Raw genomic sequence first — 22,419 nt, 5'->3', positions numbered from 1 at the left:
GAGCCTAATTAGGCCAGTGTTGATGGGTGCGTTAATTAGTCTCTAGTGTCTTATGCTAATGAGACCTTGATTTGGTGTGCCCACCAAATCTCTGTCTCGCACACACACACAACACACACACACACACACACACACACACACACACACACCAATCTCTCTCTTTCTCTCTCTCTCACTCCCCCAGGAACGCACACAAATATAAAAAGGAAAAAGTATTATATAATCCAGAACAATTATTTTAATGCTGGATGGACTCATAGCAACCTGGGTTGAAAAGCCTTATAGCAGTTCATCCTGGCACCTTCTCCCAAAGCAACATAGACCATCAAATGCCATGCAATGCTAGCAGGCACTACACAGAAAACACAGATTTATTAACATTCATAAAAATGTCTAGGGAATCGCCAACAGAGCATTTTACAAGACGTGAAGATATGAATCATGCTTTATGAGTTCCTCAACATGCAATTCGCCAGGTCTCAGTACGTATGTATGAAGAATATTTCTCTAACACTAATAGCTGTCGTGACTATTGGCCATCTTCCACCTCCTATTTTGGGTTCATATGTTCTAAATCTATTGAAGAGAATAACAATGAGAGGGAAAATGTTGAAGAAAGGCATTTATTCTACTTTTAAAAGCTATGTTGTTCTTTGTCGTCTTTCCTGTGAACAATTTCTTCTTTTTTCCTTTCATTTCTTCTTTTCTTCGTCTTTTTCTGTTACCACTACAGGACATAATAAAGCAGTCGTTAGAAACAAACATATGTCAGCAATTTTTCTTGCCCGTCACAAAACAGAGGGGAATTTGGGCACTGCTGATTCTGGGACCATACCTCGGACTTCTAGCCTGCACTCCACCTCATCTTCTCCCAGGTCATTGATAGCTTTGCAGGTGTACTTCCCTCCATCAAAAAGGCCGGGCTTGCGGATGTTCAGAGTCAGAACTCCCTGGTTATTTTGCATGAGGAACTTTGGATCCTCACCGATAATCATCTTGTTCTTCATCCAGATGATCTTTGGCTGGTGAACACACACACACACACACACACACACACACACACACACACACACACACGCACACGCACACAAACAAACATACAGAGAGAGAGTGAGTACCCATATTTGGAAACCCTTATATGTGTACCATTATGGACATACCATATGTGTCTACCCTTTGCATTGTGTTACACTACACAAACTTCTTCCTGAAGTTTTATATAGGCCTATGTATTTGACACTGGTGTTCATGGATGTGTAGAGGCCTGGACACTGGACAGTGGCATAATAATATAATCCAGGCCTTTCTCCTTTGTCTCCTCAGTAGAACCGTTTGATGCCTGATGTTGTCTGAGGTTCTTTCCCAGATAATGTAGCACCAGCTGCTCCTGTCTATAGCCCTGCACTCCAAGGATCTATTCTGGCAGAAGCGTTTGATGGGGACCACGTACGCTCACATCCCCAAACATGGGGTGAGATCTGTCCGGTGCAACTGCCATGTGGTCTAGCCTTGGTGTGCTCATTACAGAATAAAGGTATCATTGATGGAAATGTTGCAGTAGCTGGATCTGCATGTAGTAATGAGTACAGAGATAGCCATGACTCTCTATATGGATCTTTGTGGTCAGGCCAAGTAAATGTTTTTTCTTTAATTTTTGCCTTTGGATATTATCAAATAGGATCTAATGGGATAATGCCTTATACGTTTTATTTTTATGGACATATCTTTTGAATTTAGATGCATTTTGGCATATGCTGGGGAAGATTAATTAGATTATCACTATTATTAAGCACATAAGCAGTGCTTTTCACCCTGGGCTGGTGTGGAAAGACATTAAAATACACATGCATGAGTGGTGAGTCCAAAGACTCTCCAACACTCCAAAATACTTAAACACAGATAACGCTTTTGTGTGGTAAAAATATATATATTAATTAGCCTAACTATCTAGGAACCGCAACGAGCTAAGGATATAGCCATTAAACATTCATGACAAATTTCATGGATATACTGTACCTATTTCAGTAATATCAGTATGTAATTGCTCTCTCAACCTTTTTTCAGAAAGGTTTTACCAGCAAATTCACCACGAGTAACAATAGCAGTATATCAAGTAAAATTGTATAAAATATTTCAAAATAATTCTGTTTATCATTGATGAACAGTAATGCCCTCTAAAAGTATTCTTTTGATCAATGATGGAGACTATTATTCTTTACTTCAGGCTTTAAAGCTTCCATTAATTATGGACATGAGCAGAGCAACATGTTCAGACATGTGGGGGCGGATACTTGAACTTCACCCCACACAGGGGAAAGTTTTGTTTTACCTGAACTTAATTCCCTCACCCTGGGTTAGAGGGTGGTGGGAAAAAAGAAACCCTGCCAAATAAACAAAACAGAGTTCAAGCATTTACAAATACAGTTATTTGAAGTGGCTACTGTTTTGTCTGGACCGTCTGAACTGAACTCTTGACCCTGTGAGGTTATGTAGAATGCTACTCATGTGCTTGGCTCTTCAAGCCATACACAAAACAAATGGGTTAGGAGAAAACAGCTCATTTTGAATGATAAAATGATACAATGTACAGTGGATGCGACTGTCATTGATGACATTGATGAGCTAGCTAAGGATGAGATTGCAGAAAGTTGTAATGAGAGGACTTTTGTCATTTGATCATGATTATGCCCCTAGAGTATAGCACTTTTTTTTCCCTTACCAACAGTACTCGGTGACCTAGAGAAACAGAGATCTATGTGAAAAATGGCCAAAAAGTACTCAGTTTCTATTATTGTAAGGGGTAATTGTGAGTTATTTTCAGAATTGAATCTGGCTCTAACTCATTTACACCATGCACTAACGACAGCATGTGACATTTCAGCACCATGGACAGTGTCAGCAAGCAAGCTGTTGCACTTCAACCAGAGACTTTCTAATGAGGAGACACAGCACTCAAATAATCCTCCATAGAAATGCATGGGGTTCGTTTGTAACGCCAATATGGCCGTCGTCTACACATATCCTGCCTCTTCCACCGCCAATCATGTGGTGTGTTGTGAATACATCGCGCCAATCGTGTGTTGTGATCTCGCAGTTCGGCCCAAAATAGATGGCCGATAAGTGCCCAAAAAGTGTTGCAATATGGCCGCCGAGTGGAGGGACTTGCCTAAAAGGACTTTGTTTCAATCGCCAAATAACATAACACTGGCTGAGTTGAAGAGATTCGGTGTTACCTTGTTTTTCCAAATGTGTCTTTTTCAGTCACGTTCAGAGTAAGACTCTCTAGCAATTCCTCCTTTTCCAATTAAAATTCCAATTCTTCATCATGGGGGGTGGAGCCAATACAATTCAAACTCCAAGTCATGCATTGAATTGAGTCCAACTCTAAAATTCTGAATTTTGCACAACCCTGACATGCCTACAGTATACTCACCTTAGGAAACCCTCGAACAGCACAGCTAATAGCGGCACTGTAGCCTGCAATGACACTCCTGTCCACCAGAGGTGTGGTAAACTTAGGAGAACGGCTCAAGTCCATGTCCTTGTAGGAAGGTGGTTTGTGTACTAGCCCTGAGAGAGAGAGTAAGAAGAAGATAAAGAGTTTGCTGAAACATCATATTATCTGAAATTTAAAAGTAATCTATATGCATACTTTAACACATCCTAATTAATTAATTATTTAATCAATGAACTTCAATTAATCAAACGTAAAGTTTTTATTAAACGTAGAACTGCATTTTATTGTTAATTCTGCAAAGTGTCATGAGCCCTCTCACTCCACCGGGTTACCACCTTAATTGGTTTCCATTATCTTCCACTCTGCTCACCACTCTCTCTACTCAGCCTAACTAGCTCCACCTGTCCCTGCTCTGCTCTGCTCTAATTACTCTGCCAGCTGCGCTGCATTACCCACTAACCTCTCCCAGTATTTAAAGCCCTGTCTTTCAGCTCTCCTTTGTCAGATCGTCTGCAAAGCTCACACCCGGAACCTGTTTGCTCGCGCTTCTGGCTCACTCTTGTTTTGTGACCCCGGACCTGCCTGAATCTTGGATACTCTTCTGCCCCAGAAAACCAGACCTGCTTTCTGCCTTGCTACTACGATTTTGGATTTCCCTTGAACTGTACTTCTGCCTTGTTTCATCCGCCCTGTTGTGTCTGTGTTCCCCCCCCAGGACTTTTCCCTTAAGTTTAATAAACTTTCTGGTGTGACGCAATTGTGGTCCTCTGGTCGTCTGTCTGAACCGTGACAGTACGATCTGACCATCATGGACTCAGCGCACACTTCCCCCGACATGGAAACCGACGAACCTGAGCAACCCACCGCCATGCAACGCCTGGAACACACTGAGAGAGGGCTAGCCCGCATGAGCGGCGACATCACCTCCCTGCTTCAGGTCGGCCACCAACAGCATCAGCAGTTCCAGCAGCACCAGCAGCAACTCGCCATGATCATCCAACTCCTCCCCAACCTTACCCCAGCCACTCCGCCCACCGGCCCAGTTCCAGGCAGTCTGCCCACCAGCCCTGCCCCTGAGTTACCTGCCCCGGTCATTGCAGCCGCTGCTCCGGAACCCAAGATTGGAGACCCCGAGCGGTTCAACGGCGATTCAACCCAGGTCCGGCCATTCCTGACTAGCTGCCGACTTCAGTTCTCCTTGCAGCCAAGGACCTTCGCCACGGAAGGGGCTAAAGTTGGGTATGCCATCACTCACCTGACGGGCCGAGCTCGACTCTGGGGAACAGCAGAGTTCGAACGTCAAACCCCCGCATGTGCAACCTTCAACCTGTTTGCTGAGGAGATGCTGAAGGTGTTTGACCTGGATTCACCAACCGCAGAGGCGTCTCGTGAACTGTTCAGTATTCGACAAGGCAGACGTACAGTCGCAGACCATTCCATCGACTTCCGAACCCTGGCAAGACGAAGTTCTTGGAACACACCATCGTTGGTGGACGCGTTCTTCCATAGCTTGGCCGACTATATCAAGGACGAGTTGGTCTCCCATGAACTGCCTTCCACTCTTGATGAAGCCATCGCACTGACTGTCCGGATCGACAGAAGGATACAGACCCGTCGTCGTGAGAGGGGGCGCCAAGGTCCACCAACTACCGGCATTCGGAGAGATCCGACGGGGCTCCTGTCATCTACTGCCACTCACCCAAGTCAGCTTGACCAGTCTGAGCCCATGGAGATTGGGCGAGCCTCTCTCACTCCTGCAGAGCGCCAGCGCCGCTTCACCTCAAACCTCTGCCTCTATTGTGGAGGTGATGGACATCGTGTGGTAACCTGCCCTTTTAAAAGCCGAAGCTCACCGGGCATAGGGGGAGTCCGGTTGAGCTCAATGACCATCCAGTCCTCCGACCGCAAACCCCTGCTGCAAGTTCACCTCCGCCTCTCTGACTCAACTCACACCCTGGCTGCTCTGGTGGATTCTGGCGCCGAAGCCAACATAATGGACATCAAACTGGCACGCCAACTGGGACTGGAGAACCACCGTTTGACACCTCCTATTCCTGCCCGGGCACTGGACGGACACTTACTCGGATCGGTCACTCATGTCACAGCCCCGGTCTCGATGGGTCTGTCCGGAAACCATCAAGAAACTATCCAGTTTCACCTGCTCCCCTCTCCAGGCCAACCCCTCATCCTGGGTTACCCATGGCTCCGCCGGCACAACCCTCAGCTCGACTGGGTGACCGGGGTGATCAGGGAGTGGGGGGAGGACTGCCACCGAACCTGCCTGCTTGCTGCCGCACTACCCCCTCGGCCAGTACCCACTAACTCCGCTCCTGACCTCTCCAATGTCCCAGAATGCTACCATGGTCTCAGAGAAGTGTTTAACAAAGCAAGAGCCACATCTCTGCCCCCTCACCGACCGTACGACTGTGCCATCGACCTCCTCCCTGGAACAGCCCCTCCAAAGGGCCGTCTTTATTCGTTGTCTGCTCCTGAAAGAAAGTCCATGGAGGACTACATCAACGACTCTCTGTCCGCAGGATTAATCCGTCCATCTTCATCTCCTGCTGGTGCTGGCTTCTTCTTTGTGGGGAAGAAGGACGGATCTCTTCGCCCCTGCATCGACTACAGGGGACTCAACGACATCACAGTGAAAAACCGTTACCCTCTGCCTCTGCTCACCTCTGCCTTTGAGTTGCTCCAGGGAGCCACTGTTTTTACCAAGTTGGATCTCAGAAACGCTTACCACCTAGTGCGGATCCGGGAGGGAGATGAATGGAAAACCGCATTCAATACACCAACAGGCCACTACGAGTATCTGGTTATGCCTTTTGGCCTCACCAATGCTCCTGCTGTGTTCCAGGCTCTAGTGAATGATGTGCTGCGGGACATGTTAAACAAGTTTGTCTTCGTTTACCTGGATGACATCTTAATCTACTCCAGAAACCTGTCTGAACACACCCGCCATGTCCAGCAAGTCCTTCATCGTCTCCTGGAGAATTCCCTCTACGCCAAGGCAGAGAAATGTGAGTTTCACGTCAAGACAGTGGCCTTCCTGGGGTACATAGTGGCAGAGGGAAGTATCCAAATGGATCCTGCCAAAATATCAGCAGTCACTTCATGGCCAGTTCCGGAGAACAGAAAGAAGCTGCAACAGTTTCTGGGGTTTGCTAACTTCTATAGAAAGTTTATCCGGAACTACAGTACCATTGCTGCCCCTCTCACTGCTCTAACCAGCACCAAGCAACCCTTCACCTGGACCCCAGCAGCCGACAAAGCCTTCAGTACCCTCAAGGTAAGGTTCACCTCCGCTCCCATCCTCCAGATGCCTGATGTGGACCGGCAATTCATTGTGGAGGTGGACGCCTCGGATGTGGGAGTTGGTGCTGTGATTTCTCAGTGGGCTGCGGAGGATAGGAAGCTACATCCCTGTGCCTTTTTCTCACGTCGGTTGTCCCCCTCTGAGTGCAATTACGACATAGGGAACCGAGAGCTGCTGGCTGTGAAGCTTGCCTTGGAGGAGTGGCGTCACTGGCTGGAGGGGTCCACCATTCCATTTCTCGTTTGGACCGATCATAAGAACTTGGAGTACATCCGCACGGCCAAACGGTTGAACTCCAGGCAGTCCCGCTGGGCCCTGTTCTTCACCAGGTTTAATTTCACTCTGTCATACCGGCCTGGATCACGCAACACCAAGCCAGACGCCCTCTCCCGTCAATTCCAGAAGGATGACACCCCCTCCAAGGATCCTGTGTCGATTCTGCCAAGTCCCTGCATCGTAGCAGCTCTGACCTGGGCTGTTGAGGAACAGGTGCTGGAAGCTCTCCGTAACCAGCCAGGTCCCAGCGCTTGCCCAGCTGACCGCCTGTTTGTCCCCGAAAACCTGAGGTCCCAGGTCATTCAGTGGGGACATGACTCCCGCCTAGCTTGTCACCCTGGCTCCACCCGCACTTACAACCTGCTCGCCCAGAGGTTCTGGTGGCCCTCTCTGAGAAGGGATGTACGGGAATTCGTCCAAGCCTGCCCCATCTGCAACCAACACAAGTCGTCCTGCCAGCCCCCAGCCGGATTGCTGCAGCCCCTGCCTGTGCCCAGACGTCCCTGGTCTCACATCGCCCTTGACTTTGTCACGGGGCTGCCCCCTTCAAGTGGCATGACCGTCATTCTGACCATAGTTGACCGATTCAGCAAGATGGCACACTTCGTTCCCCTCCCCAAGCTCCCAACCGCCAAGGAGACCGCCCAGGTGGTCCTGGAACACGTCTTCCGGATCCACGGACTGCCAAGGGATGTAGTTTCTGACCGTGGCCCACAATTCTCCTCCGCCTTTTGGAAGGAGTTCTGTCACCTGCTGGGAGCCACAGTCAGTCTGACTTCCGGATTCCATCCCCAATCCAATGGGCAGTCAGAGCGGGCAAATCAGGAGCTCGAGAAGGCACTGCGATGCATGACCTCACGCAACCCCCACTCCTGGTCGCAGCAATTGACATGGGTGGAGTACGCACACAATTCTCTGACCTGCTCTGCCATCGGTATGTCCCCCTTCCAATGTGTTTATGGATACCAGCCTCCTCTATTTGCCAGCCAGGAAGGGGAAGTTACTTGCCCATCTGCACTTGCTTTTGCCCGTCGATGTCGCCGCACCTGGTCACAGGCCCGAGCCACACTCCTCAGATCCGTTGCCAGCTACACTACCGGGGCCAACCGTCGGAGAATTCCTGCTCCCACCTACCATGTTGGTCAAAGGGTGTGGTTGTCATCGAAGAACCTGCCACTCAGGGTGGAGTCGCAAAAGCTGGCACCTCGGTTCCTTGGCCCATTCCCTATTGTAAGAGTGATTAGCCCAACTGCTGTCCGGCTCCAACTGCCTAATTCCATGAGGGTGCACCCCACTTTCCATGTGTCTAAGATTAAGCCCATTCATGAGAGTCCGCTGGTCCCTGCTGCGCCTTCTCCTCCTCCTCCACGGCTCGTCGATGGTGGTCTGGTTTACACCGTCCGCCGCCTGCTTCGGTCCAGACGGAGGGGTAGGGGTCTCCAGTACCTCATTGACTGGGAGGGCTATGGACCTGAGGAAAGGACCTGGGTCCCGGCTAGTCGGATTGTGGATCGGACTCTCATCACCGCCTTCCACCAACGGCATCCTGATCAACCTGCAATCCGTAGGGGCCGCCCCAGAGGGGTCCCTGACCGTCCTGCCCGCTCGGCTTCCTGTCCTGTGCCTGACCCTGTCTCGGGACCTGTCCCATCTCCCGACCACGACCCTCCGGCTTCCTCCGAGGATGAGGACGTTCACTCGGACCGTTCGGAGGAGTTCTAGCCCTCCTCCGGCTCCCCTCCTCCCGCCCGGCGTGGTGTTGCTCTTGGGACTTCTGGGGCCGTCCCTTGGGGGGGGGGTTCTGTCATGAGCCCTCTCACTCCACCGGGTTACCACCTTAATTGGTTTCCATTATCTTCCACTCTGCTCACCACTCTCTCTACTCAGCCTAACTAGCTCCACCTGTCCCTGCTCTGCTCTGCTCTAATTACTCTGCCAGCTGCGCTGCATTACCCACTAACCTCTCCCAGTATTTAAAGCCCTGTCTTTCAGCTCTCCTTTGTCAGATCGTCTGCAAAGCTCACACCCGGAACCTGTTTGCTCGCGCTTCTGGCTCACTCTTGTTTTGTGACCCCGGACCTGCCTGAATCTTGGATACTCTTCTGCCCCAGAAAACCAGACCTGCTTTCTGCCTTGCTACTACGATTTTGGATTTCCCTTGAACTGTACTTCTGCCTTGTTTCATCCGCCCTGTTGTGTCTGTGTTCCCCCCCCAGGACTTTTCCCTTAAGTTTAATAAACTTTCTGGTGTGACGCAATTGTGGTCCTCTGGTCGTCTGTCTGAACCGTGACACAAAGAGCAGGCACAATAACCCCATTTATATGTTGGTATCTGCCACCACACAAGAAACATGAACATCAGTTCCCACCAGGCCAGTAGAAAACTCATTGACATCAAGATGTAAGGTCTGAGGTCCATCTAATTCGCACATGTTACCGTGAGCCTTTGAAGGCAGAGTAATTGCACTGAACTCCAAAGTCAGTTGCACTCAGACTATCTCAGACTGAAGTCGGCAAGGGTTGACTCCACTTGTCTCAAATGTTGACATTTTAAATAGCCAATTAAACAAGAAGAGCAAGACAGGTACTGAGTCGCCATTTGCTAAAATTTCACTGAACCTCTCTACATTGGGCATTGCTTAGCCACTCCATCTCGTTATAAAGTGTGCAAATGCACTGCTTCTTGTTCTGGCTTGGACATCAGTTCTGAGATCCACTAAATCTCATCAGAAAGGACATCCTGGTAACAACTGATTATACTGTATGTGTCAGGGAGAAGGCACTGAATGTGCTCTCAGTAATTCTGCTATCTAGGTGCAGGTTATCATGTATACTTCACCCCAGCCACAAAGGCATTGTTTGTGAAAATATGCAAGGGTAGAGGTGGTTGTCAAGAAATTGTCATTGTCCATGATTTGGTTGTATGCACGCAGCTTTTTTTTATGCCAATGCCTTTACCTGTTTTGGCTATGACAGCCGTGTTCTTGCACATGCCAGCGTCATCACTCATGCCACAGATGTTCTCACTGAACACACGGAAGGTGTACTCATTCCCCATCACCAGGTCCGACACAGTGCAGCTGGGCCTGCGGTTGTGTTCATATACTGTGAACCACCCCTGAGAAGAGGAAGAGGGGATAAAGGTTCATGCCATCATTGTGTTGTTGTTGTTGGTGTTGTTGGTGTTGTCATAGTTGTCATAAAGTATGAGTTTTGAGAAGATGGGTCTTTAAACAATGTATGTAAATGTATGTCATGGCAACAGACCTTGGTCTTTAGGTCAGCTTTCTGGATGGTGTATCCGAGGATTTCACAGTTGCCAGTGTCTTTTGGTGGCTTCCACTCCAACGCAGCATTAAAGCCCCACACGTCAGTTACCATCACAGCCAAAGGAGGACCAGGCTTGTCTGTGTGTGTGTGTGTGTGTGTGTGTGTGTGTGTGTGTGTGTGTGTGTGTGTGTGTGTGTGTGTGTGTGTGTGTGTGTGTGTGAGAGAGAGAGAGAGAGAGAGAGAGAGAGAGAAAGAGAGAGAGAGAGAGAGAGAACGATGACAGGTCAGTTTACAGTGTAAGAGTAAGGGAAGAGAGCGACAGAGATGGGAACACACTGACAATTCCTGTCACGTCTACACAAGGCACAAAGACCAGGAGAGGAGGGGCTGATGCTAGGTGAATCATGAATGAAGGAGAAAAAAGGGGGAGGAAAGAGAGAGAGAGAGAGAGAGCAAGTGCATTAGAGTGGCTAAGTGACTCTAAAACCAGCATGAAAGAGTTGGAGGGCACGTGTGGCACATTAGTAATATGGAACAGAAAAGAATGTTCTTAAAAAGTGACTAGTAAGGGTTAATAGACAGGGAGAATAGCAGAGAGCAAAGAAAAATGAGAGGGTGATGTTCAGAGAGAGAAGAAGAGAGGTAGACAAAGAGAGAGGAAAAGCCAAAAGAGATAAAGAACAAAAGTGACCGACCATGAAAGAGATGGAGAGATGGGGCTGGCAAAAGGAAGAAGAATAAAGAATAAGCAAGATGGAGAGAAAGAGAAAGTTGGTGGTGGTGGGGTAGTGGATCTTGAAGGCAGTGCACATTTGGCATTAATCCCTTGCTGGCAGTGAGGATTGCAGCTCCCTCGCTTTGAGGGAAAATGTGTGTGTTGAGAAAGTGGAGTGTCTGTGTCTACATGTGAGTGTACTGTGTGTGTAAGTGTGCATGCATTTGTGTGTGAGTGTGTATCAGTGTTTGTGTGTGTGTGTGTGTGTGTGAGTGTGTATGTGTGTATCTGAATTTGTGTATGTGTGTGTGTGTTTGGTGTGGAGGGGGGTATGTGTGTGTGTGTGTGTATTTGTGTGTGTATGTGTGAGTGAGAGAGAGAGCCAGCTTCCTCTGAAGGGGTGCCGCTCCCCTCATTAGCTCCCCTCTCAGCATGAGGGTCCCCTAATCCGCCTCCTAATCCCACTCCGCACCCTTGCTAATCCCCACGGGACCCCACCCGGTAATCTCTCACGTGGCATGCTGACCCACAGCTGCCGCCAGATTAAACGGCACATCAGCCACCCGTGTGCACCCCCCTGTGCCCATCATGCAGGTAACTTTTACAACTTCCAGATTAAGGCAGCTGCAAAGCATGTGGTTGTGGAAGTGGGTGAGGGGCAAATAAAAGTTGGGATCACTGTACAGATTTACGTTGCCACTTGAAGGGATTCTAGAGATCAGTGAGGTTATTTGCTTCTGTGGGGGGTCAATCTGAGGGTGGGGTTAGGGTTAGTGAATGTTAAGACTAATCTGTCTCTGATGCCTCGCTGCAAAAGGTAAACAAGAGCTTCTTTCCAGGACACAATCATGTGAGCGAACACACACAAGAGTAAGACAAATGGGTAAATGCAAACAAATATACTTTCTGAAGAAAAAAAACTGCAAACATTCTGGCACTTTCTTTTTTTTTCTCTGCAGTGGCAGAACTAGTACTACAGTAGAAGATGAAAATGGGCCACACATTTCCTACTTATACTGTATGGAAGTTTACTTTGCTTAACTATTGAAGGTTTTACACCCCGCCAGAACCCAAACAACCTCTAAGAAACCCAACAGCTGTTGATTTGTTGTAGTGTGTTTGGGCAGAGTGAATTCGGCCTGAATATTGGCTTTAGAATAGTGGTCAGTGGCACTCACCCACGATCTGGATCTCCACAGTGGCTTTGTCCTCCATGTTTTCGATCTGCACAGTTAGTGTGTACTTCCCAGAGTGCTCCCTCTCAGCTGAGCGGATGAAGAGGATGGTGTCAAAGTCGCTCGTGCGCACATTCACTGATGACTCCAGGGGCTCGCCATCTTTTGTCCAGGTCACATTGGGTCTGGGTTTGCCCTATTCAGAGAGAGGGTATGGTCAGGATGTAAGACCATCAGCTATTTCTCTATGACAAAACATTTTTTGTACTGCTCTTCTACAGATGACATGTTAGGCCGGCTGCAGACTGCCTGCGTGGCGGCCGCGTTGCGTTTTCTATGTCTTTACACACCAGAAACCTGTCTGACGCTGCGCTGTCGCGGCCCCTCTGTCTATTAAAACATCTCTTCACTTTCTCTTTTGAATGGAAACACTTCCAACACACTTGCGTGTCGCGTGAAAAATAGGCGTCAGTCCTATTTCTAGCATGCATACGTTTTTGCCACGGCTCGAGCCGCACCTGAGACGCGTGTGTCATGCACGCAACCTCTACCTCTACTTGTTAACATGGGAGCCGGAATAAAAACGGACACGCCACGCAGCTGACATGCTCACGCCACGCAGGCAGTCTGCAGGAGCCCTTAGAGTGTGGATTGAGGTGTCAGGACTTTGCTGTCTCACCTGGAAGGGAATGACGAGATTAATCTTCTCGCCAACCGTCCTAATGAATTTGGTTCTGAGTTGCCGTGGGAGACGAATCTTAGGGCTCTCTGAAAACAGGACAGAAGTGTTCAGATAGAGGCCAAAATGTGATCTAAAAGATCTAAAAGTGGCCAGACAGAAAGCAATTAGGCTGACAATTTAGTCTACAAGCCATTAGATTAGAGAGTGTATGTAAGAGTGTGTGTGTATGTGTGTGTGTGTGAGTGTCTGTTGACCTCTACACTTACCCATGATCTCTCGGATAGTAACAGCTTGTTGCAGGGTTGCTGGAGGACTGCGTCCGGCCATGTTCACTGCAAAAACTCTGAATAAAAGCTTCTCACCCATAGGAAGATTCCTGACACGGTAACTGTTCTTTTCCACTGGCTGCTCATTGGCTTGCACCCACTCGGTTCCTGAGATGAAGAACCAGTGGTAACATGAGGTAGAGACAAGGTGTACCAATGGGTTCGGTTCAGATGAAAATGTTGAAATGAAGCTTTGAGTTTAATCACGTAGGCTGACAAACATTTGAGTTTTGGCAAATTGGAATTGTGGCTCATTTAAGCTGACTTTTAACCCCATACATTATGTCTGCTTTGGGTTCAGGTTCGGTAAGAAAGTTTGCTGGGTTTGTGTCAGGCTCCCACTTTCTCAGGCTCAGATCAGGTTCAGACAGAAATATGCAGTCGAAAGCAACCTCTATCACAGCATACGCTGACTTTTTATCACAAGGACACCCATACCAATATTCAGTCTTTCTAGTCCCCTTAAGATCTACATCTGTGTATTTAATCAGAGTCTTACCTCCCTCTTTGCACCATTCGATGATGTAGCCATCGATGCCTCCAGCCCCAAGTCTCTCGGGCGGGCGCCACTTCAGGGCACAGCTGGTGTCTGTGACATCATCCACCATGAGACGAGTGGGCTCACTTGTTGGTGCTTAAGGGCCAACAAAAACAAAAACAAAAGCAAAGGCAAGTCATGAGCTCACAGAAAGTTCTGAGGCACAAATTTGAATCCGAAACGCAAGCTACCCAAGGCTACCATGCTACAGAAACCAGATAGTCAGAACAGGTGGTAAAACCACTATTTTCTCATTTATTGATGTGACGCAGCACTAATTGGAAGGAATGCATGTACTGAGAACCTCCTCATCTGTGCGTTGACGCACCGGTGTTGTGTGACATTAAATTAGCAAGATATTTTTGCCATTTTCCAATGATTAAATTAGCATTAGTTCATGCAGGACGATATTACATGCATGGTGCGTGGCGTGTCATACAAATTGAAGCCCTTCAAGATCAAATCTGAGAATCTTTACACAACATTCAAGAGCTATTCAAGGGGGGACCACAACTTTTAGATCATGAGAATGACATCATGTGCATGAGTAAAGAGGGTAGAGAAATTCACATGCGTATAACTACTACCTACCTATTGGCATAAAAGGCTTAGAAGTAGCACTGGGCTGTGAGATGCCGATGCCATTGACAGCAAAAACTCTCATCTCATACATCTGGCCCTCAATCATCTTCTTGGCCTCGTAAGTAGTGGACTCGAAGATATCAAAGTTCAGCTTGGTCCATCTTTGGGAGCCCTTCTTCTTCCTCTCCATCAGATAGCCTAGAAGTTACATCATGAGCTTGCTTTGATGTGAAACACTATCACAGCCATGGTATTGAGTTTAAACCCCTACTGCTCTCTTACCCATTGCATACATTTGTACGGTACATTCTGACCTTGTTTTTGCACTAAAACAATTCAGATACAAATGTCTGTACACTGTAGAGCAGGGGACTTCAACCTTTTTCAGAGAGACACTGAGCACCCCCCCCCCCCCCCCCTAAAAAAAACCCCAAACCCAAAATGCACTTTTTACCTTATAATATCAATAATCTATGAATGTGTTAAATGCAGTACACTGCGGGGGCCCAGAGTGCTCGTCTCAAATCAGTGGAGGATTTAACAGCGGAGCCCAAACAGGCCGGGTCTCCTGTGATTTCCACGTCGAAGCAGAACTTGTTGCCGGCGACAACGATAAGCATGTTTTTGTTGACCGTATGCCCAGTGGTGTCCAGGTGGATTTTGGGTAGGTCTGTAAATGAATGTGTTACGTGTGAGACCTCACCTTTAATGGGTACTCCACCATCAAATTTAGGGGCGTTCCAGGTGATGGTAGCTGTGTCCTCTCCAACCCCAGTGCATTTGACATGTTCAGGGGGATCAGGCACATCTGCACATGTTAGTGACAGAAAGGAATCAGAGAGGACGAGAGGTGAAAAAAAGAGTGGAGTACATTTATCAGAGCCCTAAGCAAATAAACAGAAGGAAAAAGAAAAGTACAGAGAAACTGAGAAACTTCAGTGAGATGCATAAAGGAGATTAAAGAAAGGCCCGCTAAAGAACATTCATCATTTAGTGGAGCAGAGAGGAGAAAAGAGAGACAGAGCGGGGCAGGCTGAGCCTGTCACTCACCCACAATCTTAACGGTGAGTTCGGCCTTGTCCTCTCCAGCAGGATTGGTGACAGTGATGTTGTACTTCCCCTCATCGCTCCTCTCAGCCCCCTCAATGACAAAGCTGCTCAGATTCTTCCTGGTATCCACCCGCACACGACCCTCCGCTTCGGTGATCTCCTGAAACCGGGCGGAGACAGAATCACAATGAGAACACGGCCCGGAGTGCTCGTCTCAAATCAGTGGAGGATTTAACAGCGGAGCCCAAACACCCCGACAGGCCCAAATTTGCAAATGTGCCAGAGACTGGACTGTTTTTGCTCCATTCTGCTGCTCTGGTGGCTTTCAATTTGAACATTTATTTTAATGACTTCCCACAAGCCCTTACAGTGTCCCCCTTCATCCAGCACACAGTGGGGGCCGGGTCTCCTGTGATTTCCACGTCGAAGCGGAGCTTGTTGCCGGCGACAACGATAAGCATGTTCTTGTTGACCGTACTCCCAGTGGTGTCCAGGTGGATTTTGGGTGGGTCTGTAATGAAAAATTTAATAATTGAGTGAGATGAATGATTGGATTTGTGTATTGCACCAGAAGATGATGGATGCCATGTCATGTGCCAACTAGTGTTCTGTCAGTACCCACCCTGGCGGGGAACATAATCAATCTTGATTTCTATGAAAAACAAGAGAGACAAGGGAGCATTGTGAGCCTCAGTTTATCCAGTCACTCAATAGTCATCTTTAGTGCTTATAACTGTGAGCGATGTTCTATCTCCATACCCAAGAAGTTGAGTTTGGCAGAGAGTGAGAGAGCGTATCCATCTGGCACAAAGGTGTAATCTCCCGCATCCTCCGGCTTCACATCATCGATCGTCAGCTTGTGAAACCTGCGCCACAATCATCACCCGTTACCACGGCAACCAACAAACTCACACGACCTTGCGGTCACTTGGAAAAAAGCAAATTGTGCTCTCACGGACCCGTCTCCCTGGCAACGACATACTCAATAACCTGCATCCGCGGCTCTCCGGGATTACGTAAACAAAACAGCGTCAGCCCTGTGTACTCTTTACAGGAAATGTTTGTGAAGGGCCAGTGCAGCAGAGCACACTGTACCTTCCCACATGTGTCATCTTGAAGCGCTTGCTGGGCAGGACCTCCACACCATCTTTTAACCACTTGCCAGTCACTTTATCGTCGGACACCTCGCATTTGAACACGGCCTGTTCCGCTGCCTTCACCGTCAGGTCAGCAATGCTCTGGAGAACCTCCAGCTCCTTATCTGAAAGACAGAGGGGCCAAAACATACAGGCAGGGAGGCACAGCACACAAGGGTAGAGGCAAGTGTGGGTGAGGATGACCTGTGTTGGGCAGGTTATAGTGGAGAGAAAAAAAGAGTAATGTATACCATATTCGTACTAATATGATACATTGACATATTGCTTTCTGTCAGGATTGTCCCCAGGCTCTAGTTTGAGAAGTACAGTACAGTAGAATGGCAGATGGGAACTTGCAAGCCTCTAACATCACATAAAGCAGAGATTATAGTTGGCCAGTACAATTCAAAGTTGAGGAATATGCATTTCAGGCATAACTAATACGAGAGCGGCATATTCCTTTTAAATTAAAAGCTTCAGATATTGTTCAAATGTATTTCTTATGCACTGACTTTGTGAGGTCTGATGTAATATGCTGTTAAATTGATCTAACAATTACTCTTTCCCTTTTTCTTTTATCACTGACCTGGCCTTTATGAACTGTCAATGGAATTTTTACAAGGAATTGCTTCCCTAAAAGGCTTGTGAGATAAGCTGAATTATCTGCAGTAATGTAAGTCTATCATGAGCTGACCCTGGGTAGACCCATGGCTATCACACACAGGGAGCATGATATTAACTGGCCTTTTATCTGAGGCTGAAATGGACCACGGTGACTTGTGATTGATTTTATTCAAACATCTGCTTAAGAGGTAGAACATTGTTAGCACCTCAAGCATCAAGATTGCTCAGGAAGAAATTATAATATTGCATATGTCAAACTGGGTGAAACTAGGCATGGCAAGTTCATCCATTTCTGCCCTATGCTTCCAACCATTACAAGGGCCCTTTGAGCCTAGTTTAGATATAATGGTCATGATTAAAGGGACAGTCTTTATTTTTATTTTCAACTCAATCCATACATCTGTAGCATACGCTCGATTACTGCAGACAATATTTTGTATCACATTTCTTACATTAAGAATCTTTCATGGATATTTATGAATTTTCACCAAACGATATTTGGACAATGCAAGAAAATATCATTACTATTTAATCACAGTGCTGCTACTGTGTTGAAAACAGCACAGAGCCGGACAGTAACAGAGTACATTTACTTGAGTAGAGTACTTGAGTAAAATTTTGAGGGATCTGTACTTTACTCGAGTATCATTTTTGGGGAGTACTCATGACTTTACTCAAGTACATTTGAGAGGCAAATATTGTACTCTTTACTCCACTACATTTCTATCCATAACTGTGAGTACCCGTTACTTCTTCTAAAAAAAAAAAAAGGAAAAAAGAAAAATCGCGGAAACCCTCAATTTGTTGTTTCCCTCTCAAACGTGATTGGATTGTGCAGGCGCCACTGATTGGGATAGCCTATCAGCAATCACCTTCAGCTTTCCGCCAAAGTCAACTCCATTGTCAGATTTAGATAAGAGAAGAAACCATGGACGAAACAATGGATGAAGACGCAGCAGGTTACTGAATGCCGGGAATGTGCCAACCCGTGGCCCCACCTTGCCAGACTATTTCAATTTGTTGAAGTTCATGATAGTTTTCGCTTCAAGTGTTTCAATTACAAAATAGTATTTTGTATTTTAAATACATATTTTAAATACATGTATTAGAAATACTGCCTATCCCTGGCAACATGGTAAAAAGATGAAAATGTACATAAATGTAAGCACTGTGGCAGTAGTAATGCACTCTTGTACTCTTCAGTACTTGTACTTCAGTACTTTTACTTAAGTAGACATCTGACTGTTGTACTTTTACTTGTACTTGAGTAAAAATTAGCAAGGGGTATGTGTACTTTTACTCAAGTAATGAAGCTGTGTACTCTGTCCGCCTCTGAAACAGCATAATATTGTATGAACAAATTTGTTTTTTCACAGTAATCTATCTCTTGTACTTGCTACCATGGTCCCTCCCATTTCTTTTTGGCTTCCATTATAATTGTATACAGTATTATCCATCAAGAAATATGTCAAAATGATTGTGTGTTGTAATCGATAATATGTTATAGGATCAGCATAATGAGATTGAGTTGAAAATTATATATAATATTATATCAGTTAGGTATGACAAGTAATGTCATTTATAATATAATATGTTATATTACAGGTTTTAAAAAATCACAACTTCTACTAACTTTCTACACCCAACACTGAAAATGTGAAATTAAAGTGGGAAAGGGATAGGGAAAATAAGCTTAATACTTGCTGTATCACAAGTTGACAGTAAATATGTAAAACAAAAAAAAATGATATCCAGGATTTACACTGCAAAGACTGCTTACACATCGAACATATCAGTGATTTGGACCTGAAATGCCGTCTCACAGAGGAAGTACTGTACCTTCCACCTCCAGCTCTGCCTCAGAGTGGCCCCCATTAGTGAACACGATGAATGACCCCATGTCATCCTTAGTGGCCTCGTTGATGACGAGCGTGTGCTTCTTGCCATCTTTCTTCATGCGGTACCTGGTGAGGTCACGGGTTATCTCAATGCCATCCTTCATCCTAATGCAGACAGACAAAGGCAGAGAAGTGCTGAGGTGAGAAGAAAGCTGGACGGGGATGGATTGGACGGGGGCACAGGGGTTCAGGGGAGACAGAATGAAGGACACCATGGACCGACATACAGAAGCCACAGAGTCATGTGTTGACTATGTAAGACAGAAAGAGGTCACAAAAGAAAGATATCGCAAGAGGAGAGATACTTGTCCATTATGGTGACTTCTACCTGACTGATATGTTCTCTCACCATATGACATTGGCACCCTCTTCAGACACCTCAATCTCAAACTCCACCTTGTCTCCAACCACCACATGCATGTCATCCAGAGGCTTGGTGATGGTAACAGGAGGTTCTGAAAACATATAGACATACTGTATAGTATATGAACATATAGACATACTGTATAGTATATGAACATATAGACATGCACAATCATACACAAACTCTCCACTCTCCCACAAAGAGCACATTGTTATTGAAATACATCGATGGTGATGAGCCTTGGAAGAGGAACATGAGGGATCATGTTTACATTCACAGTAATGACAGTAATGAGCAAAGCCAGCAATGAAAAGAATGAAGGTGATTGCAGTGGTCCTGGTGATGATCATCAGGACGTTAGGTTTCAGTACAATATTTGTGATTAAAGTCAAGGAAATGAGGGTAGAAAAGATGATAGATTGTGTTGCCACCAGTACCCTTAACAAAGACTTCAGTGAAAGACTTCTCCTCTCCCACGACGCACTCATAGGCTGCATCATCTGAGAGGTTACATTTGTTGATGGTCAATTTTCTCAGGCTCCCCACACACTCAAACACATACCTAAGAAACAGTGAGAAACAGCAAAGAATGAGCACACACACACACACACACACACACACACACACACACTGAGAGAGAGTAACCAACATGCACACACACACACAAACTCAGATGAGTGCATATGTCAGCCACGAAACACACAAGGTCATACTTGGCAGAGGGCTTGATCTCGACTCCATTCTTCAGCCATTTCACTTGAGCATTGGGGTCAGCCATCTCAACAACAAGTTGAATTCTCTTGCCCTTTTGCACTGAGTAGGCATCATCCAGTTTCTTCAGGAATGCTGGAGAAAAACAAACACTGTATGTAAGGTATACTAGATAGTTTTGCACAGCAGAACACACATCAGTGGAAAATGGATCACACAGCAAATAAACATTTTACTATTGCACGCATTTGTGTATATTGACAATGAACTGCACCAACTCCTTACTTAGCAGTCCCTCCAGGATTTTGTATTTTCAAGTTTTTACCTCAATATTTTGGCAAAACATTTTCTGGATTATTTGCAATTGATCTTAAACATTTGCAATACAGTATCATAAAAATAAATTGAGAAGTACTGCAACAATTTCAGTTAATTCTGCCCACAATAATGACAACAAACACCCTGACTATGTCACCCTGACTGACATATGTCAACTGAATCGAAGAGTTGGAATTGCGTTGGATGCATAGCTTGAAATAGCTCTAGCACGTAACATAACGAAGCTTAATTGGATTGTAAGTGCTTCAGAATTATATAATAGACATGTATCTTGCATGTAATACTGATATGTATTCTGAGGCGTTCTGTGGGAAGTGTGGCAATATCTTTGACTCAAACACTATGTAACAATTTTATATAATGCTCACGAGAGCTGAAATAATACTGAACAATTTGGTGTTCCAGCACTGCAGCCCTCAGACCCTTTCCTTGCTTGAACACTCCTCAAAACCACACTTCACAATGTAGAGCAACATTAGAAAATAGAATAGAAAAACATTAATAACTTTATCTGGGTCATGGACTGAGATCGGAGAGTTGTCGCTCACCGTCGCTTTTCTTGGGCTCCACCCTCTTCATTTTTTTCAGCCTCTTCAGCATGCCCCTGAGGTCAGTGATGCCATACTCAAAGGCAATCTTCTCATAGTCGCAGGGCTTAGCTGCCGTCAAGATCGCCCACACATCCACTTCCTCCTTCTCTTCCACCTTCACCTCCCTGAGAGAATCAATGAGCGCGAGGAAGAGGAAGACAGAAAAAGATCAGTTCTCTTCCTATATATATATATATATATATATATATATAGAGTATAATCTAACATAAAACATGACACAGCTAATTTGGATTTTCCCGTGCTTCACAATTACACTCAATACAGTATAATCTATATACAGTATACAGTATACCGCATATTCTATATACTGTATATTCAAGGATATACATACAGTATATTCAAAGGATATATAGTATATTCAATATTCTATATAATGGAAGTTGCTTAACAGGTTTTCTGAAATGCATGAGCTGACAGAAAACTTGTTTAGAATGGGAGGTTAGATCATGAGATCTCCACATCAGATGCCCATCAGTCCACCTTCATGAACCATTCTCTTTCTCGCTCCTCTCCATATTTCTCCATTCACCGATTAAGCTCAGGGGTTGTATACCACACCGTGGCCCACACATAACTATAACACACTTGATACGACACAGCTGGATATGTGGATATGTGGATATGGGTTGTGTCTCTTATCTTACCCTCCTTTCTTGGGCTTCCTAAGTAAAGGGATATTGGTAAGTTTCATGTACACAATCTCTGTCATAAGAGCAATTGGCTTAAAAGGCAACAAGCTCACACTTGAATAATACCAACCAGTCCTGACAAAATTACAAATTATATTGTATCCCACATAATCTGCCCGCTAAGAACCTTATATGAAGTGATCCTCTGAAAATTCCTGAACTTGAACACTTTTTGCTAAACACTGACCTCTTGCTTAAGGGAACTACTATAATTAGCAATCACATTTCCCAGCAAATTATTCTTCCAGCACATCTCCTGTGAATTCTGTCTGGATCCCCAGTGATTGCAGATAAAGACAATGTTCAAGTGTTCAGGAATATTAGAGCAATACTATGTCATGGAGTCACAAAGACCAACACTGGCTCACTGACCTTTTCTTAAGCAAGGCACTGAAGTCCAAATCACCAGCATCTTCTCCTGCATCTCCCCTTTTTGTGTATAAGAGACAAAGGAGAGAGAGAAAGAAAGAAAGAAAGAAAGAAAGAAAGAGGAAGGGAACAAGAGAATAAGAGGACATAAAGCAAAAAGAACCCCCCAAGTGCATATGAAGCAACTGCATGGACATGGACAAAGTGCAACAGACCAGGGGAACACATACTTAAACTAAACACAAATTGTCACCATTTGGTTTCCTACGTCACTCTAATCATCATTTC

General features: G+C 45.9%; 1 protein-coding gene across 13 annotated transcripts in view; it reads right to left on the bottom strand.

The window, feature by feature from the left end:
• Positions 1–215: 215 nt before the first annotated feature.
• Positions 216–22,419, bottom strand: part of mybpc2a (myosin binding protein Ca) — a 53,902-nt gene continuing 31,698 nt past the window's right edge. For all 13 annotated transcript variants that reach the window (XM_042085796.1, XM_042085798.1, XM_042085799.1 and 10 more), the window contains 24 exons: positions 22,135–22,191; positions 21,718–21,735; positions 21,011–21,177; positions 20,126–20,258; positions 19,850–19,974; positions 19,398–19,503; positions 18,990–19,153; positions 18,784–18,798; positions 16,486–16,651; positions 16,150–16,256; positions 16,013–16,042; positions 15,759–15,901; positions 15,391–15,550; positions 15,044–15,148; positions 14,350–14,538; positions 13,720–13,854; positions 13,161–13,328; positions 12,892–12,980; positions 12,216–12,408; positions 10,320–10,459; positions 10,011–10,170; positions 3,434–3,570; positions 836–1,022; positions 216–727 (listed from right to left, as the gene is read on the bottom strand). In XM_042085796.1, the coding sequence (XP_041941730.1) occupies positions 693–727; positions 836–1,022; positions 3,434–3,570; positions 10,011–10,170; positions 10,320–10,459; positions 12,216–12,408; positions 12,892–12,980; positions 13,161–13,328; positions 13,720–13,854; positions 14,350–14,538; positions 15,044–15,148; positions 15,391–15,550; positions 15,759–15,901; positions 16,013–16,042; positions 16,150–16,256; positions 16,486–16,651; positions 18,784–18,798; positions 18,990–19,153; positions 19,398–19,503; positions 19,850–19,974; positions 20,126–20,258; positions 21,011–21,177; positions 21,718–21,735; positions 22,135–22,191 (2,929 nt within the window). In that variant the 3' untranslated portion in view covers positions 216–692. The remainder of the gene's footprint in view (positions 728–835; positions 1,023–3,433; positions 3,571–10,010; positions 10,171–10,319; positions 10,460–12,215; positions 12,409–12,891; positions 12,981–13,160; positions 13,329–13,719; positions 13,855–14,349; positions 14,539–15,043; positions 15,149–15,390; positions 15,551–15,758; positions 15,902–16,012; positions 16,043–16,149; positions 16,257–16,485; positions 16,652–18,783; positions 18,799–18,989; positions 19,154–19,397; positions 19,504–19,849; positions 19,975–20,125; positions 20,259–21,010; positions 21,178–21,717; positions 21,736–22,134; positions 22,192–22,419) is intronic.

The sequence above is a fragment of the Alosa sapidissima genome, chromosome 3, assembly GCF_018492685.1.
Source record: "Alosa sapidissima isolate fAloSap1 chromosome 3, fAloSap1.pri, whole genome shotgun sequence".
Lineage (NCBI taxonomy): Eukaryota > Metazoa > Chordata > Actinopteri > Clupeiformes > Clupeidae > Alosa > Alosa sapidissima.
Note: the sequence above shows the minus strand (reverse complement) of the source record. Positions and strands in the feature narration are given on the sequence as shown.